General features: G+C 45.6%; 1 protein-coding gene across 1 annotated transcript in view; it reads left to right on the top strand.

Annotated features, from left to right (window-relative positions):
• The first annotated feature begins 1,497 nt into the window (after positions 1 to 1,497).
• The window catches only part of JMY (junction mediating and regulatory protein, p53 cofactor), an 81,338-nt gene continuing 64,138 nt past the window's right edge, over positions 1,498 to 18,697 (top strand). The window contains exon 1 of the mRNA XM_068250220.1: positions 1,498 to 2,425. Coding sequence (XP_068106321.1) covers positions 1,856 to 2,425 — 570 coding nt within the window. The 5' untranslated portion in view covers positions 1,498 to 1,855. The remainder of the gene's footprint in view (positions 2,426 to 18,697) is intronic.

Below are 18,697 nucleotides of genomic sequence, written 5' to 3'. Positions count from 1 at the left end.
GCCCCATGTCACATGTCACCTCGGGTATCCTTTAACCATTTCAGCCCGCAGGGATTTTTCACCTTATAGACGAGAGGAATTTTCACCTGTCAGCACTTCTCCCTTTCATTCCCCAATAACTTTATCACTACTTATCACAGCAAAATGATCTATACCTTGTTTTTTCTGCCACCAATTAGGTTTCTTTGGGTGGTAAATTATGCTAAGAATTATTTAATAAACACTGTTTTTGAACAAAAACAGTGTTTATTCTCTGCGGAAATGCTCGGATTGGCACAGGGGACTTTTGTTTTGTGCTGTGTCTCCCACAAGGCCGGAGCGCGGTATCAGCCTAAGATGTACCGACATCTAGGCTGCACCGGGAACAGAAAACAATGTTCTCCTAAGAACAAGGGGACAGGTCACTGGGAAAGGGGGTTTTCCAGTCCATATGCAGTAAAGACTGTGCTGGTCATTCTATAACATGGTATTGCCAGCCTATGGCAGGCTGAGGAGATGACTGAAAGCGGACTCCATTCATTGGGGGTGGAGTCCAGGGTTAAGGCCTTGTTTCCATCTGTGCGCTTCTGTCCGCTTTTCAGCAACATGTATCAATCTGCAACATTGTATCACTCCATAACATTGAATTCTGTCCGCTTTTCACCAACATGTATCAATCTGTAACATTGAATTCTGTCCGCTTTTCACCAACATGTATCAATCTGTAACATTGATGTGCTGATAAAAAGCAGACAGAAGCGCACAGATGGAAACAAGGCCACTTTTGACTGGCTGTTTATAAGGAACGGGCGGTCTAGGGCAGTGATGGCTAAGCTTGGCACTCCAGCTGTGACAAAACTACAAATCCCATCATGCCTCTGCCTCTCCGAGTTATTACACATGCACTACTAAAGAGAAAGACAGGTCCGTCAGACCCTCCCGCTGGGCGGTCGTTCTCCCGACAGTAGTGTGTGTACAGTCTGTCTGCAGACTGATAAGGCTGTTTCTGAACGAACCGCTCAGCAGATAACTGTGCTCACTAGGGCCCCTGCAATGTCTTCATCTCATCTGTCCCAGTGGGTGATTGCAAGGCCCCAAGGGAGCACAACTGAGTTGAGAGGGGTGCAGCCGGCTCAGGGGCCCTTGGGGTAAAAATTTGGCTGCAACAAAGGGCCTCAATGCTGTTTTTTTTTATCGTGGGGGTTTCTGTTAGGGCCCCCATATTAATTTTGCCTGGAGGCCCCATTGACACTAGAACTGGCCCTGAATGTGACTATGGCTACACTGCATGTCTCCTCCATATGCATGACTTATAAAACATCGTCAGAAGTAAAGCAAAAGCATCACAGCCAGGTCACCACCACAAGCATGATCAGCACCAGCAGCGGTGAGAAGAAACAACGACACTCCGGTTCCTCCAGCTCCAGCCGCAGTTTCCACAACAGCCGCGCGCATCATACGCACCGTGCACGCGCACTCCTCTGGACACGTGCGCATGTTTACGTTCCTCTCACGGGCCGTGACGTCAGCAGTACCGGCCTGTCAGCTTTGTTGTCTCTCCACACAAAGTCCTGTGAGCCGAGGAGGGTAGGAAGGCCGTGACCAGCCTCCCGAGGAAATAAAGCGGCGGGTGATGCGGCCAGCGTGCCGGAAGGTCATGTCGGTCATCGCCAGAGAGCGGCCCAGCTGCCCGGCGACTGTCAACAAAGCGCGTCACGTGACCGCCGAGCGAGGCCGCCGCTGACAATAACAAACAATAGAGGGGCCAGCGGGGAGAGAGAGATCCGGCCACAGACCCCGTGACAGCCGGGATCCCTCCGCCGGCGGCGCGCACGGACACCAGCCCCGGGGGCGCGCACGGACACCGGCCGCCGGGATGTCGTTCACCCTGGAGGAGACGCTGGAGGCGGACTGGGTGGCCGTGAGGCGCGACGTGTTTGAGGAGAAGGAGCGCCGCAAGTTCGTCTTCATCGTGGCCTGGAATGAGGTGGAGGGAAAGTTCGCCGTCACCTGCCACAACCGGACCGCGCAGCGCCACAGGAGCGCCGACCAGAGCCGCGGCAGCCCGGCCCGGGAGCAGCCGGAGGAGGAGGCGTGCAGCTGGGCCGGACTCTTCTCCTTCCAGGACCTGCGGGCCGTCCACCAGCAGCTGTGCTCCGTCAGCGGGGAGCTGGAGCCCTGCCTGCCCGCCTTCCCGGAGGAGCCGTCCGCCGTGTGGTGGGTGCTGTTCGGGGCCCCGGAGCTGGGCGAGGAGGAGGTGGAGGAGCTGTGCCGCCGCCTGCAGCTCTACCTGGGCCACGCGCTGGATCTGTGCGGCTGGAAGATCCTCTCGCAGCTGCTGTTCACCGAGAGCGCCGACCCCGAGGAGTACTACGAGAGCCTGAGCGAGCTGCGGCACAAGGGCTACGAGGAGGCGCTGCAGCGGGCCCGCCGGGGGCTGCACGAGGTATCCCGGGAGATCAGGCGCTCTGCATCTGGAAGGGGAAGGCTGGCTAGCTAATCAAAACAACTGGCTGACATTGACACATCTCTCACCTGACTAATTAGCAACTTAAAGGGTATCCAAGCTGGGAAAAAAAGTTAAAGGAAACCAGAGATGGTACACTGGCCATTAATTATACTTACCTGGGGCTGCCTCCAGCCTCATGAGCACTGCAGCCTTCCTCGCTGTCCTCCTCGGGTCCCCTGTGCTGGCGCTATAACTCTTGGTAATCTGTGCAGTCGCGGCCGTATGCGCACTCCTTGTCTCACTCCTGTCCTCAGCACAGTAGTACTGCAGAGGGGCAGAACGCTCCAGAGGATTGAGGCGCGCACTCGTGGCCATGAATGCACAGAAGGCAACGACTGACCGGATTACCGAAAGTCAGCGCCAGACCGGGGAACCCTAGGAGGAGGACGGCCAGGGAAGCCCCTGGTAAGTATAAATAATGGCCAGTGTACCATCTCTGGTGCACTTTGTGCCTGTATGCCCATCAGATCGACTGGTGGAATCGATAATTTTAAAATGATTTTGTACAGAAGTGTTCGGAAAAACAATCAGGAACCTGTCGGAAGTTATCGATTCGATCTGTTGTTCTGATGGGGATTTGTATGGTGTGTACCAGGCATTACTTACCTGGGGCTTCTTCCAGCCCCTAGAAGTCTTATCTAGTCCAGCACTGCAGTTCTGCCCTTTAAGGTGCCGCTGTAAGATCACTGACCACAGTTGTACGCCTGGTACACACCATGCAATTTTCCCTTCAGATCCTAATTGTGCAACTGATATATTTATTTTCCCCCAATCCAATCATGCTCTCAGAAATAGAATCTGAAGTAAAAATTGCATGGTGTGTACCAGTCTATACATCTAGCGTGTACAGGCTTTTCCTAGTTCACATCATACGTGCTTCCGTGCGCATTTGGAAGCGCCTATGATGTGCTGAAACGCAGGAATGGCAGTAGGGCATAGATAGCCCTTCTACCGTGCACATCAGCGCAGCAGTACGATGCGCTAGGAAGTGCTTGCGTACTGCTGACTGCATATTGCCTGGAAGCGCAGAGCTGATCCCATTACGGCCAATGGATAGGATCAGTGCGAACGTATGCGTTGCGTTCGGATTGCACGGCCATCTGGGCTAGCTAGATGTGAGCGAGGCCTTAGACGTTTTAATTTGCTAGCACAGCATTCTCTTCCTCATTCAATTGATTTGCATGCTGGGAATTTTCACTTATCCCTAGGAACACATGATTTCCATAGCCTTTAGGAACTGCTATCTTTTATGATTGTCACACTTGGTTAATCTGTCACACTTATTTAATTGGAAGATCTATTTCAAAACTGGTGAAAGTAGTTAAAGCAACCGTCCTCTGTGGATTAATGCCAGTTATCACAGATCTGAGGGGAATTTCGACTAGGCAAGTTTTCATTTTTGCTTTGCAGATAGATGAAATCCCCTAGGCTGAACTAGAACTTTGCACAGGACTAATCAGCTTTGAAAAGTTAATGATTGATAACCTTTGACTAATCAAACTCTCAAGTAGTTATTAGTTTTGCCCCATACAAAATAAGGTAAACCTAGGTGAATTTCACCTCCCATTGAGAAAAGAATTCTTGCTCATCTCTGTTGCAACTTTGTACATTTTTTGCTTTAGAAAAAAAAACCCAACTCATTGGGCTCTATTCATAAAAAAGTTGTGGCGAGAAAACTCCTGGAGGGAAAATACCGCAGCGGTATTTAGACTTCTGGGTGGTAATTCATAAAAATCTTGCCAGCTGCGATGCAAGTGCGGAGATCTCCCGCTGAAAGCTGGCGGTAAGCTGTCGGAAGGCATGCGGAAACACTTCAGCCGGCAGAGTCCCTCCGTGCACTGCTCTCTCTGGGAGGTCTGTCCCATTCACTTGTATGTAATCCGCAAAATCAGAGGAAGCGGTATTTCCCGTCCACATACCGCTTCCTCTAAACTTCATGAATGGCCATTTTGTTACTTTTTTCTAGATAAATCTAGAAAAACACTGGAGAGGGCGGAAATTTCTCGCTCTGCTGGGGGATCGTAGATTTTCATGCGGGAACAGCTTTTATGAATGCCCACTTTGCTAAATGGACGGGAAAATCCGCTGTTTTGAGCGGAAAACTTGCGGTAAGGTTTTATGAATAGAGCCCATTGAGGTTAAACATGAGCTTTCCATTGGCAAATTGAAAAATCTAAGCATTAATGCTTGACAGTTGATTTAAGCTGGCTGACATGTTTTCACATTTGATTGGCTGTGCACAGAAGGAGTTCTGTTTGTTTATTAATTTATTTTAAGTATTTATATAGCGCTGACATATTACGCAGCACTGTAAAGAGAATATGATCTTGTCACTAACTGTCCCTCAGAGGGACTAACAATCTAGTCCCTACCATAGTCATATGTATGTATCGTGTAGTGCATGTATCATAGTCTAGGGCCAATTTAGGGGGAAGCCAATTACCTTATCAGGAATGGAATGTGGGAGGAAACCGGAGTGCCCAGAGGAAACCCACACAGACACGGGGAGAACATACAAACTCCTTGCAGATGTTGACCTGGCTGGGATTTGAACCGGGAACTCAGCACTGCAAGAGTACTAACCACTATGCCACCGTGCTGCCCTGTTTCACTTCTGCTGTTTGGGGTCTTTGCAGGAAGAAAACGCTGTGAAGTTGAACTGGATCACATGTTAAAAAATGAGCTTAGAATTTTACTTTCCTATTGATTTTTGATTTGAGGGAACCAGAATTAGGGGTAACCGAACTGGAATTTAGTGTGAACCTGAGATGAGAAAAAAACAGTTTTATACATACCTAGGGCTTCCTCCAGCCCCCTTCAGGCTGATCAGTCTCTAACCGTCCTCTGCTGTCTGGTTCTTCCACTAAGTGACCTGGAAACTTTACTATTCGAAGCGTACTGCGCATAAGGTTCAACGCACTCCCATTAATGGGAGAATTCTGTGCATGAGTGCATGGCCAGACTGCACCAAGTGGCTGCAACTTCAAAAGTTTCTGCGTCGCCTAGAGCCTAGGTTCTCAACGTGTGGTACGCGTACCCCAGGGGGTACTTCTGATGGTTCCAGGGGGTACTTGGGCTTGATATACTTAACTAAGAATAACAAATTTAGGGTTTTAGAAAATGATAAATCTTATTTAAACACCATCAAATTAGCATTTTAGCTAATTAAAAACAAAAGTAAATGATTGGAAATTGTTTAGTACCAATTATCATGTACTAAGATTAAATATATATTTGTCAAGGGGTACTTGTGATAATGTTTACTATGCTAGGGGGTACTTGGTGAGTACAGGGTTTTAAAAGGGGTACATACCAATAAAATGTTGAGAAACACTGGCCTAGAGGATCCAGGTGGTGCAGAGGAGGATGGCGAGGGACTGATTAGCCTGAAGGGGGCTGAATGAAGCCCCTTGTATACCCTTTTTTTTTTTTTTTTTTTGTAAATTCGCCTCAGTTACTACACTTCAAGCCTGGGCTAATCATATTGTTGGAGCTTGTCTTAAACATGGATGTTAGCCAAGTAATTTTTGCTAGAAAAAAAGTACCTCCAGTGAAATTTAGGTAAGATAATTGTTAGTGTGTTTTTATTGACCCCAACAGGGTCATCAATCGAATGTATGGCTGACTTACTCAGTTTGCTGTGAAATGGTCATATAACCCTAAAGGACAACTGTAACTAGGAAAAAAAACCTAGGGGACGCAGAAAGGAATGGCGCTTTAAGGGTTCCAGAGGCTTCCCTCCTTTTAGTTGAGTATCTAACTTTTTGTTTTACTAGTTTACAGTTGTCCTTTAAACCCCGCTCTCCTTTGAAAATAAAATGCAGTGTCAGTTTTTGCCCAAACCCTATAGAGAAGTCTAGAGCTCTGAGGCCACCAGTGTTGCCGTTGCTGGCCATAAAAGTGTCTGCCAAGCTAGAGGTGGACCACGGCAACGGGTGCGGGTGGACTGAGAGCTCTGGACTTCTCGCCAAGGCTTTTGGGCAAGTTACTTACCCATTTGATCACCTATGGGGTGCAATAAAGAACAGTGTTCTTCCCAGGCCCTTTTAGCCGAGTGCTCCACCCGGCTAGTTTTGTTGAGCACCCGGCTGTCACCAGCTCCTCTCCTCCTCTGCTATAAGCAGAATTGTGCAGAGGAGCACCGGCCCTGCATTCTCTCGACTAGCCTCTTCCGGCTACTTTTTCATGCCACCCGGCTACTTTTTCCTGCCACCCGGCTGCAAAAAAATTCTGGGGAGAACACTGAAGAATGCAAAAATAATCAGCAACTTAAATTTCACTGGATGTACTCTGTAACCGCTTCCGGGCCTTTGGTAATTCAAATTTGCACTTTTTGGGAGCTGTTATCCCTGTCTGGGCATGGATTTTAATCATCCGCTTGCTGTTGCCGCCAGGGCTGTGGAGTCGGTACAAACATTATCAGACTCCAACTCCGACTGCTCAGTTTATGAAACCTCCGACTCCAGTTACCCAAAATGACTCCTACTCCTTAGTCTAATACTTACCAGGGCTGTAGATTTTGTACAAAAATCATCCGACTTCAACTCCTGACTCCTCAGTTTATGAAACCAAAGACTCTGACTCCAGGTACCCAAAATTACTCCGACTCCACAGCCCTGGTTGCCGCTACTGTCCACGTTGCTGTACCAGCTTGCTCTGCTGTCACACTGACAGCAGAGCTTCTGTATATTGGGCACCCTGTGAGTGCTGTGAGCCAATCAGCAATCACAGCACTTTAAAGGGCATGGATGGCTCTAGTATTAAAGCGGCCAGAGCTGTCCAGTCCAGAGAGGGTAATGATATGTTTCCATTTGATCTGCAGCCATCTAAGAATTTACAAATCTGATATTATACTCAACCTGTGCTTCTTTGCAATCTTGACAACAGTACTTTGCGATTTCAGTACAGTTGCCAAGAGCTTGTTCAAAATCTCCCACTTTGCTGCACAAAGCAGGACCGTTTGTTACTCTCTATCTCCCAGTTTCTGTTGCAAGCGCTTTGGTGCAGGGATGTGGAGTCAGTACAGAAACCATCCAACTCCTCAGTTTATGAAACCTCCGACTCCAGGTACTCAAAATTACTCCGACTCCACAGCCCTGCTTTGGAGTGACTTTTCTTTGTGCACGTAAAAGTAAATATACCAAAACAATGTTTGTCATTAAACCTTTAATTGATCTGAAACCAGTGAATACTTCATCAACAAAAGTGAGATTTTTCCTTTACTTGAAAGCTTGATGAAATCTAGGTGGCAAGCAGTCATTCGCTCCCATACTCTGATTAGGCCTATGCAAAGTTCCGGTTCAGCCTCCTGAAAGAAACAGAGGAACAAAACCGGAAAGGTGAGTTTCTCATCACGTCTCTTCAGGTCGACTAATTTCCTTCGAGGAAGTTTCCCTCGCTTCCAGACTTTCTCTCGTTAATTGTTTTCAAACCTGGTTGGTCAGGAGCAAAGTTCAAGGTTCTGCCCACTGGAATTCTGCATTCTGTGGAGCAAGAAAGTTACTTAGGTGGGAAATTGCAGCTCATCTCTTGTGTCCTGTTGTGATAGCAGTAATTCCTCCACTTGCAAAATAATAGAATGTTTACAAAGGACCAGAACATATTGATAGGAAGATGCAAGCTCTGTATAATAATTGTAATCCATTGTTCTCCCCAAAAATTTTTTCCAGCTGGGTGGCATGAAAAATTAGCCTGGTGGGGCGCAATGGGCGATTGGAGGGCCGACGCAACTCTGCTTATATATGCTGAGGAGGCGAGCCAATGACAGCCAGGTGGAGCACCCGGCTAATAGAGCCCGGGGAGAACACTGCATAATGTGTATAGTAGCAACATCTTCTGTATTGAGTCACAATAGTACATACAGTTTCACAAACAATAAGGAAAACACTGGTGATGTACAGTTAACCTTGTAAATTGTGCATAGAGGTGAAAAATCAATAACACTAAAGCCCTGTACACCTGCTAGTTGAAACCTGGCCAAGGCAGCGGAAAACGCCACCTCTGCTGAGAATCTAATATGCACCTTGGCCCAGGGCTGTGGATTCGGAATTGGAGTCGAGGAGTCGGAACAATTTTGGGTATTTGGAGTTGGTGGTTCCATAAAGTGAGGAGTCGGAGTTAGATGATTTTTGTACAAAATCCACAGCCCTGGGAAGTATTAGACTAAGGAGTCGGAGTCATTTTGGGAACCTGGAGTTGGTCGTTGGTCTCATAAACTGAGGAGACGGATAATTTTAGTACTGACTCCACAGCCCTGCCTCGGCCCCTGATGACCTCTGACCCCTCGGGCAGCAGCCAACCTGGTGGAGTGATTTGTCCGAGCGCTGGCCAAGAGCCTTGTGCTCAACGCTCGCACCGCCCACTGCATTATGCCACTGTTACGCTGCTTTGTTGGCTCTCCACCCCCCCATAGCAACAGAACCTGTCTCTAGCCTGCAGGCTAGTGATATGTCTGTACAGCCTGTTACCCCTCCCCCACAATTTTGACTGGCCAATCACTCACTAATTTTACCACCTCCATGTGGCATGAGGGCCAAAAGATTTTGAAAACAGAGCAGATAAGTAAGCTCTCATAGTACAAGGAAGGGGTAACATTGGGCAATCACATTTGACTGTGTGTACCAGGCTGTAAGAGAACATATAATCTAATGGGATTAAGGATTAGAAAAAAGGATGTAAGGAAAGTCCACTGTGTACAAGGTGGTAGTGTGTTCCTTAATTGGATGCAAGAGGATGATAAAACCGTAGGAAAGTGACTGATTTAGTATTTAAAGCGGACCTGAACTCAGAACTTCCTCTCTGCTCTAAAACATAAGCAGCAGCATAATAATCTTTAAAGAAAAACATTTCTTTGTTACAGCTGATATAAATCTTCAGTGTTTCTACTTCCTGCTTTCATGGAAGCAGACATATTGTTAACATCCTGTGATTTCAAATTTGCTTATCTGCCATGGCAGTCAGCTGACATGAGGAGAGATCAAATTACTTTTGTGATTAGTCACAGAGGTGGTGAAATTAGACAGGCTCTCTAAATACATTCATGGGGCATTTCTCTCTGTTTTCCTTCTGTCCTGTGCAGGAGTTCAGGGCCACTATAAGATCAGATGGGATGCTTTCCTGAAGATGTGCAATGTAGAATAGATAGAGAATGATGGTTCTTTTTGTATGAAGGCATCTGAGCAGTTGACTATTACTGACTAAAGAGGATAGTTTGAAAAGCCCATGACACCTTCTCAGCTCTGAATTTTGAGATTTCTTAAAGTAAAACTCCGCTTTCAGTGAATGTTTCTGTAAGCTTATATTAGTGTTCCCCCAGACTTTCACCTGCAGCCAGCTATCAATATCCAACATGTATTGGTGTTCAAGTTCTGAAATGTCAGCCTTTATTAGGAATAACTGTTTCATGTGAACCTGCTTTTTCTGTTGCTAAGCTGATATACGGTTTGCACATAGGCTGGCAGCATGTGCAAGTGAACTGAAAGGATTGCTTTTTTTTTTCTCTCAACAATTGAGTTACACTTTAGACCACTTTTAACATTGAAGACTGAAATGCATACCTGTCGGCTAGTCCAGCCGTCCCTCTGCTGTCCAGTGAGATCCTTCCGTCTGCAATAGGGCCTGAACACGCTAACACGCTTCTGTACGCTTTTTAGAGGCACGCAATGTTACTGACTGGTTCAAGTGTAACTGTCGGGTATAAAATCAAAAATCAATTCTTTTTTTATCTGTTAAACAAGTAATACGGATGCTAATCAGGCAATCCAAAAGTTGAAATATTAGTTTTTTTTGTTTATAAATGATCATTCCCCAGTTTACCTGACTCTTATTTGGTACGTTGCTGCAAAAAGGAAGTTGCAGGGCATGCTGGGTTGTCCTTTTTTGCTTCTGTACATTAGTTAAGTCTGAGGGAAAATAAAGAAGCAAAAAAAGACAACCCAGCATGTCCTGCAACTTCGTTTGTGCTGCAATGTACCAAATAAGAGTCAGGTAAAGTGGGGAATGATCATTTATAAACAAGAAAAGTAATAGAGATTTTAACTTTTTTGGATTGCCTGGTTAGCATCCGTATTACTTGTTTACCAGATAAAAATAAAGAATTGATTTTTGATTTTATACCCGACAGTTACACTAGAAGCGCGTTAGTGTGCTCAGGCCCTGATGCAGCTGAATGTCAACGCTTGTAACCACGAACCTGGTACCTGGCAGCGCCCCCACCACCCGCATCGTGTCTTGTCAGAGCATGGCCACGCTTGGATGTGACTCAGTGCTACAGACTTTTCTCCACCACCAGTGTCGAGCGCTAGCAAGCATCCAGTCAGTGCATGGGAACAGCTGGCAGACATGTAGATTCACTGCCTTCAGCCTCCCATGTAAAAGGGGCCTTACATTTGTATCTTGATATATTTTCCTTTTTTCTTTCATGAAGCCTCCCTGTTCAGGCCTGTCCTCTGGTACATTCAAGCAACATCATGCAAATTGTTTTCCTTTCCAGAAACATGAAGGGGAAACGTTTGAGCTGCAGGCTATGTTATTGCACCTGCTTCTTGTAAAAGGATGAGGAAATGGTATATTGATTGCCGGCTGTCACCTGCACATACTTGATGTCTGCAGTTGGAACCTTGTAACCTGAGTAGATACAAATCGCATTGGGCCTTCACCAGTAGCCTCACTATTGGTTGTTAAGGCTGCTCACTGCTCAGAACAGGATAGAGGCAAAGTCAAACTTCCAGAGGAGTTACTAATTGCTTTATTTGTGCACTCTGGATTTTAAGGTTCCAGCTGTTTCCATGAAAGAACTTGTGTTTATTTAAAAGTTGCTTGTACTTGTATTACGTTGTCACTTTAAAGGATAAATGGAGTGAGAAGTATATGGAGGCTGCCGTATTTATTTCCTTTTTAACAGTACCAGTAGCCTGGCACCCCTGCTGGTCTATTTGGCTGCAGTAGTGTCTGAATAACATCAGAAAATAAGCTTGCAGCTAATCTAACATTTGCTTTAAAGGACCACTATCGTGAAAATCGTAAAATGTAAAATGCATATAAACACATAAAAATAAGTATGTTTCTTCCTAATATAAAATGATCCATAACTCTCCTATGTTGCTGTCACTTACAGTAGGTAGTAGAAATCTGACAGAATCGACAGGTTTTGGGCTAGAGAAAGTAAATTATGGCTCATGTTAGTCTGGAAGAAACTAACTTCTTATTTTTATGTTTACATGTATTTAAACTTTTACGATTTTCACGATAGTGGCCCTTTAAAATAACATAAGGGCAGTTGCTCCTTAGCCTTTACAGGCCTTGTGGTGCCTAGTATTTCTCCAGACCCCTGGTTACAAAATTTTATTAGACCTTGGCCATTCCCGAGCTCATTTGCACTGGGCATGGGTGAATTCCTGAATTACGCATGCCCAGTAAGACGTTCCACTCTTGTTTGTCTTCTTTCCCAGGAACGTCCTCGGACAGCAACCATGAGACTTGTCTCCTTCCCCCACATCAAATGGACAGGAAGCTAAAAAACGTGGACATTTGCATGTTCATTAGGCAGGCATATATACAGGCAACTCACAGTATCTCGTCAGTTGTTTTCTGTCCACCACATAGGACGCTACCGGGGAGCCAGAGCCAACCATGTCTGTGAGGCAGGAGCTGCTGCAAAGGCTTCTCCATCTGGAATTGTTTTCGCCCGCGCGTGCTTGACTGACTTCCGGCGGAAGAAAAGGCCAATCATGTGATTGTGCCAGCCGGGTGACGCCACGCTGCCACTGGAAGTTCGGCCTGCCTGATGATCGAGTAGTAGATCAGTGTGTAGCAAGCACCCACGGTAGGAAGTAGATGTGCTGTGACTTGTAGTGCCTCTGCACACTCCGACACCTCAACGTCTTCTCCACAGTCAAGTCAGCACCATCAAGATTATTCAAGCTCTTTTATTGATAAAAGGTAGCATAACAAGCATAACAGCTGTTATGCTTGTTATGCTACCTTTTATCAATAAAAGAGCTTGAATAATCTTGATGGTGCTGACTTGACTGTGGAGAACCAGATGATCGAGGGCAGCTGGCCGCGATTCGAATCTCGAAGCCCGGCGGTGAGGGAGCGGTTCGGCTGCCTATGCGGCAGGTAAGGTACAGGAACTCCTAGTACAACAGTTGTTGTACGGGGTAGTTATTTTTCTGTGCACGCCTCTGGCGTGGGGGGCGTGGGTTATTTAGGCGTGGCATTTTTGGGCGGCCTATTTAAATTCAGTTCCTGGTCAGGGTTGTGTGTTTGACCATGGACGCTGCCGCTGGATCCTCCTCCACCAGATCTGTGAAGCCTGGCTCAGAAGCCTCTCTGGTTGGTGTCAGAAATGTACCTCCTCTTTCAGATATGTATTCATTGTTTGTTATATGGGGCTAGTTTAGTTACACTCTCCCTTTGTCTCTTCTTTCTTAGCCTAATGTTCCTAAAACGGATAAAGACAAGCCTGAGCTGGCTGACAAGGCTGATAAGAGTGACAAGGGAAAATCTACACAGAGATCTGATCACAGGAAATGTGCAATCTGTGCTGTGAAAATATCCTCCTCTTCCTCCAGACTTTTATGCCAAACATGTATTGACAAAGTTATGAAAAAAGTCACACCGCGGTGTTTAAAGATTTGATGGGATGGATGCGTTCAGAAATGGCTACAGCCATCAAAGCTATTAAGGAGGCCAATATTCCTTCTGCAGTTACTGTTTCAGTACCTGCTCCTCCATCTCATCCTTCTACATCCAGCGGTGTTGATATTCCCCATCTACCGCAGGCCGCCCCTGAGCAGGACTGGGCTGTTTCCTTAACGTTACAGAAAAGGGAAAGGGGTGAAGATTCGGGAGATTCAGAATTATCTGAAGGAGAGGTTGATATATCATCTCTTGAAGAGATTCCTTCTGGGGAGGAGTTAGAGGGTGATAAACCGCATAAATTTGCATTCGCAGCTTGATGCCTTGAAATTATTTCTTAAAGCAATGCATGATACCATGGGTATTAAGACTGAAGAAAAGACCTTGTCACCCCTTGATCATATGTATGAGAGTTTATCTGATCCTGAGGTTATATATATTCCGGTGCATAGTTCTTTAAAAAATATTTTTAAATGGGAATGGGATAATCCAGAGAAGAGAGCTTTCTGGCCCAAATCTCTTTCAAAGAAGTGTCCTTTTGATCCTAATTATCAGAAGTTCTGGGGTCCATTACCTAAGTTAGATCACGCTCTCTCAAAAGTTTTAAGGAAATCCGATCTTCAATTTTGAAGACTTTGGAAACCTAAAGGATCCCATTGACAAAAAAAATGGACAATGTTTTTAAAGAGAACCAGAGATGAAGCACCCTCATGTATTTTATTACATTTATCAGTGGGAACATGACAGTAAACACCTACCCTGCTTTTAGTTTCATTGTTATCTGCTTAATTAGTCTATTAGCAACTGTGATAAGAATCCATCGACTATTCAGTCGAGGTTTGACCTGGAATCATTATAGCTGAGTCACTCTTCTGTGGAGTCCTTTCAAGCCCAAACCTTCCCCCTCCTGGCTTAGATCTTCTGCTTTGCATACTGAGAGCTGTGATGACTGGGAGGGGCTGCTGCTCCTGAGAGAGAAGCTCTGTGGCTGTAATATGATCCCTGTGTGCTCTGTGTGCACTAGATTCTCATAGGAATGAAACTGCAGTTATTATCAGTGACACTTCCTACAGGCAGATCATACCAAAATGAAAGCACACAGATGAAAGGCTGCATAAGCCTAGATAGCAGCATAGTCTCATATAGCCTAGACAGCACATCCAGAACAACTCATATAACCCGGAAGGAGAAGGGATATGAGCCGGCGGCCATATTTGATTTTTCCTGGAGCAATAATGGATAAAAAACACTAAAAAAAGGCACACCAGAGCGGCAAAATTATCAGGTAGAGCATTTATTCTTTACAAGCTATCAACTGATATGTTTATTTTGTGTGAAACGTTCATCTCTGGTTCCCTTTAAGGAGAGCATGGGAATCATCTTCTTTAATATTTAAGCCTGCAATTGCCTCTACAGCTGCAGCCAGGTCTTTGAAGATTTGGTTATCTCATACGCAATCCCAGATAGCTTCAGGAGTCCCTAGAGAGGAGTTACTAAAAGATTTTGATAATCTGCTTCATACAGCTAACTATCTTTCAGACACAGCAGATGACACGGTTCGGTTATCTGCCAGAACTACGGCCTGGGTTAACTCAACCAGAGGAGGGATCTGGGAGAAAACCTGGCAAGGAGACACTTTAAATCCAAGTTGTGCAGAATACCTTGTGAAGGGGAGTTACTGTTTGGTTCCAAGTTAGATGAGATACTGGAGAGGTCATCCGATAATAAAAAGAACTTTCCTATCAAAAGAGAGAATTTTCGCTTCAAACGTTCCCTTCGAGATCCAAAGAAAAGTGAACAAGAAACCAAGACATACCCAAAGAGAAGATAGGGACAAGGCAAGCCTCAGCATCAAAGACCAACGGTGTCTTTTCCCTCAACAACCCAAGGTTCTAAACAATGACATCAGGCTTCCTGTGGGGGGAAGAGTGGCACACTTTTACGAAAACTGGGAGCGCATGTTTCAAAGCAGATGGTTACTAAACCTAATCCTCAAAGTTTACAAAATAGTTTGCCGCCTCCCCCCCCCGAAACAATTCTTCCTTACACAGGCCCCATCAGATCAGCCTCTAAGCATCGCCTTGCAAAGAGAAATCGCAATCCTCTTGGAAAAGAGAGCAATCAGACAAGTCCCAAAGTGCCAGCAATTTCAGGGTTACTATTCCCCGGTATTCTTAGTGAATAAGCCCGAAGGAGAATACAGGTTCATCTTAAACCTAAAAAAGTTAAACAGGTCGATAAAATATCGAAAATTTTGAATGGACAATATACACAGTGTGGTCAACCTGCTCCAGAATCAGTGTTATATGGCATCATTGGACCTCAAGGATGCTTATCTTCACCTGCCAATCCATGTCGGTTCCCAGTAATACCTGAGGTTCACCATCAGACTACAGGGAGAGGTAAGGCACTTCCAGTTTTCAGCTTTACCTTTCGGTATCTCTTCTGCACCCTGGCTGTTCACAAAGGTGTTGTCTGAGGCGCTGGCAGTACTCAGGTTGGAATCAGTCCAGATCATTGCATACTTGGATGATCTTCTGATTTGGGGTCAATCTGTCTAGTTTGTCCAGTCACAACTAAATTTCTGCCTCGACTTTCTACAATCCTTGGGCTGGCTTATCAACTGGTCTAAATCCTCTCTTGTTCCGGCTCAGACTATGGAATTTTTAGGGTTTACTATATCTTCCATTGACAATACTGTTGTTCTTCCTGAAAGGAAAAGATGTGCAATCCTAAAATCTGTTCTTTCTTTTCAAGGCAAGATATCAATCTCTTTGAGAAATGCCATGACTTTACTGGGTCTTCTAACATCTTTTCCGGCGGTTCAATGGGGTCAGCTACATTCCAGAACATTACAACTATGGATTTTAAGAAACTGGAACAGGAATATAAGAGACTTAGACAGAAGGGTTTTAATTCCTCAGTTCATAAAGCACTCTCTGGATTGGTGGTCGATTCCAGCTCAGCTGTCGATCGGAAGTCTTTGGAACTGTCCTTCGGAAACAATCATAACAGATGCGAGTGCCTGGGGTTGGGGGGGCTCATCTGGGCACAGTACCGGTACAGGGATCTTGGCCCAAGGAGATAAAACCGAGGTCATCAAACAGAGAGCTGTTGGCAGTTTGGGAGGCTCTGACACACTTCGAATCCCAGATCGGGGACACTCGTGTCACAATAAGAACGGACAACAACACAGTAGTGGCTTATCTAAACAGACCGGGGGGGGGGGGGGGGGGGACAAGAAGTCAATCTCTATGGTACCTGTCAAGCCAGATACTTCACTGGGCAGAAAGACACCTGAGATCTCTGAAAGCAATTCATCTAAAGGGAACTCTAAATTGCTTAGCAGACTTCCTGAGCAGGTCACCTCTTCATCAGGACGAGTGGTCACTGAACGAGGATGTTTTTCAGGAATTTGTGAAACTTTGGAGCAAGCCAGACATGGGCTTATTTGCGCGACTAAACAATGCGAACTGCCAAATGTTCTGTTCACTATGCCACCAGGACAACCCTTGATCGGTAGATGCATTCTCGATAACATGGAGTACAGGTCTGATGTATGCCTTTTCTCTTCTTTCTTTGATTCCTCGTGTTCTCAACAAGTTACAAAAGGATCGAGCTTGGATGATCATGATAGTACCGTACTGGCCCAGAAGACCCTGCTTTACACTTCTAAAAAATTTAGCTACAGCTGGTCCTGTAATGCTACCGAATCGTCCAGACTTTCTGTCTCAGGCTCCAGCATTTCACCCAAACCTGAAGCTCCTTCAGCTTTCAGCCTGGAGCCTGAGTGGAGACTGTTAAAGCAAAAAGGTTTCTCTAACAGACTTTCAGAGACTCTAATTCAGAGTAGGAAAAAAGTTACCAGGAACATTTATCAGAAAACCTGGAATGTGTATAATAGCTGGTGTCAACAAAATTCTAGGGACTCTATATTATCTTTATCAGTCTTAGAATTTTTACAGGATGGTTACCAGAAGGGGCTCAGTACCAGCACACTAAAGGTTCAGACGGCAGCTATTGGCGGTTTTCTGGAAAGGAGATTAGCTGAAGAACACCACTTCATACGTTTTTTTTTTTTTTCTGTGTTCTTAAAAGACTCAGACCACTGGTGCAGTAGAAAATGCCATCTTGGGATCTTAACACAGTACTACAGGCTCTATGTAACTCCTTTTGAACCCCTGGAAGAAATTTCAGATAAGATGCTTGTGAGGATATATTGGGGTGAGGATGATATGTACGGTAATATGCAGAATATAGCCGCCGTATGGTATCGCACCGAAGCCATATTTCCCAGAACGTCATTTCGGACAGCACCCCTGGATGAGACCCATCTCCCTCCGCACTGTGGACAGGAAACTGTTAAAACAAACATTTGCATAAGCAATAGGCAGCAGTACATAAGATACATTCAGGCTATAGTACCTCAGTTTAGTTTCCTGTCCCGGACGGAATGCGTGGGGAGATGTCTCCAGGAGTGCCATCCATGTCAGGCGGCAGGGGCAGCGTTTCTCAGGGCTCCAGGTGCAGCTGTACAGGGAGACAGTCTGGAGCCCTGTAGCGTGTAGGAGGCTTCTCCATTGGTGGCAGCGGATTTATGCGCACAGGCGCGCGCATGGAAGAAAGGTCACTTCCGGTTGAACCGGAAGTAGTCACGCGCATGGCGTCCCGCGTGATCTGAGGTCTGAGCTGCGCGGCAGGGGCCGCGGCGGTGATTGGAACAGCACACAGCTGTTCCCTGGAGGCGACATTAGCATACAATGAGCGGCAGCTGCCGCATGATTAATGAGGTAAGCAGCATCTATTTAAAGTATATGTGGACATGATTCAGTTGGTTTGTGACTCTGAATCATGGAGGACGCCGCTGGGTCAGCTACTGCACAATCTGTTAAGTCTGCCCAAGAACCCTCTCTGACAAGTAGATGGATTATGATATTCTGCTTAGCTAGATATACTTTTGATATACATATTTATATCTGGAGGGAATGATCTAATGGCTGGTTATTTTTTATTATGTCTTATAGCCTAAAAGACAAGATAAAAGTGATAAAGCTAAAGAAGCTGAAAAGTCTGACAGATCCTCTGCTCATTCCAGCCAGCATGGATCTAGCAAGACGGAAAAGAAAGGTGCCATTTGTAACAGCCATTTATCATCTTCTTCTACTAAGAAATTGTGTCGTCATTGTACAGATAAGCTTGTTAAGGAGGAATCCCCCGTTATATTCAAGGATTTAATGGGTTGGATGCGGGCTGAAATGTCCACAGCAATTAAAGAAATTAAAGATTCTGCTATTGCCTCTACCGCCTCAGCTGCTTCAGATAACGCTGGAACCAGTACTGCTGTAGATTCAATACCTATAGTAATTAGTCCATCATCTCCAGTGGTACCTGTAGTTCCACCCGTACCTCCTAGGAGACAGAGAAGAGAAAGCGATATTGAAGGTTCTGGTTTATCAGATGGGGAAATTTCTCCCTTTGACGAGATTTCTAATGAAGAAGATGATTTATCTAAGCCAGATAAACCAAAGTTTGCATTTTCACCCGAATTAATGAAGGACTTATTGATTG

This window comes from Hyperolius riggenbachi, chromosome 1, assembly GCF_040937935.1.
Source record: "Hyperolius riggenbachi isolate aHypRig1 chromosome 1, aHypRig1.pri, whole genome shotgun sequence".
Lineage (NCBI taxonomy): Eukaryota > Metazoa > Chordata > Amphibia > Anura > Hyperoliidae > Hyperolius > Hyperolius riggenbachi.
Note: the sequence above shows the minus strand (reverse complement) of the source record. Positions and strands in the feature narration are given on the sequence as shown.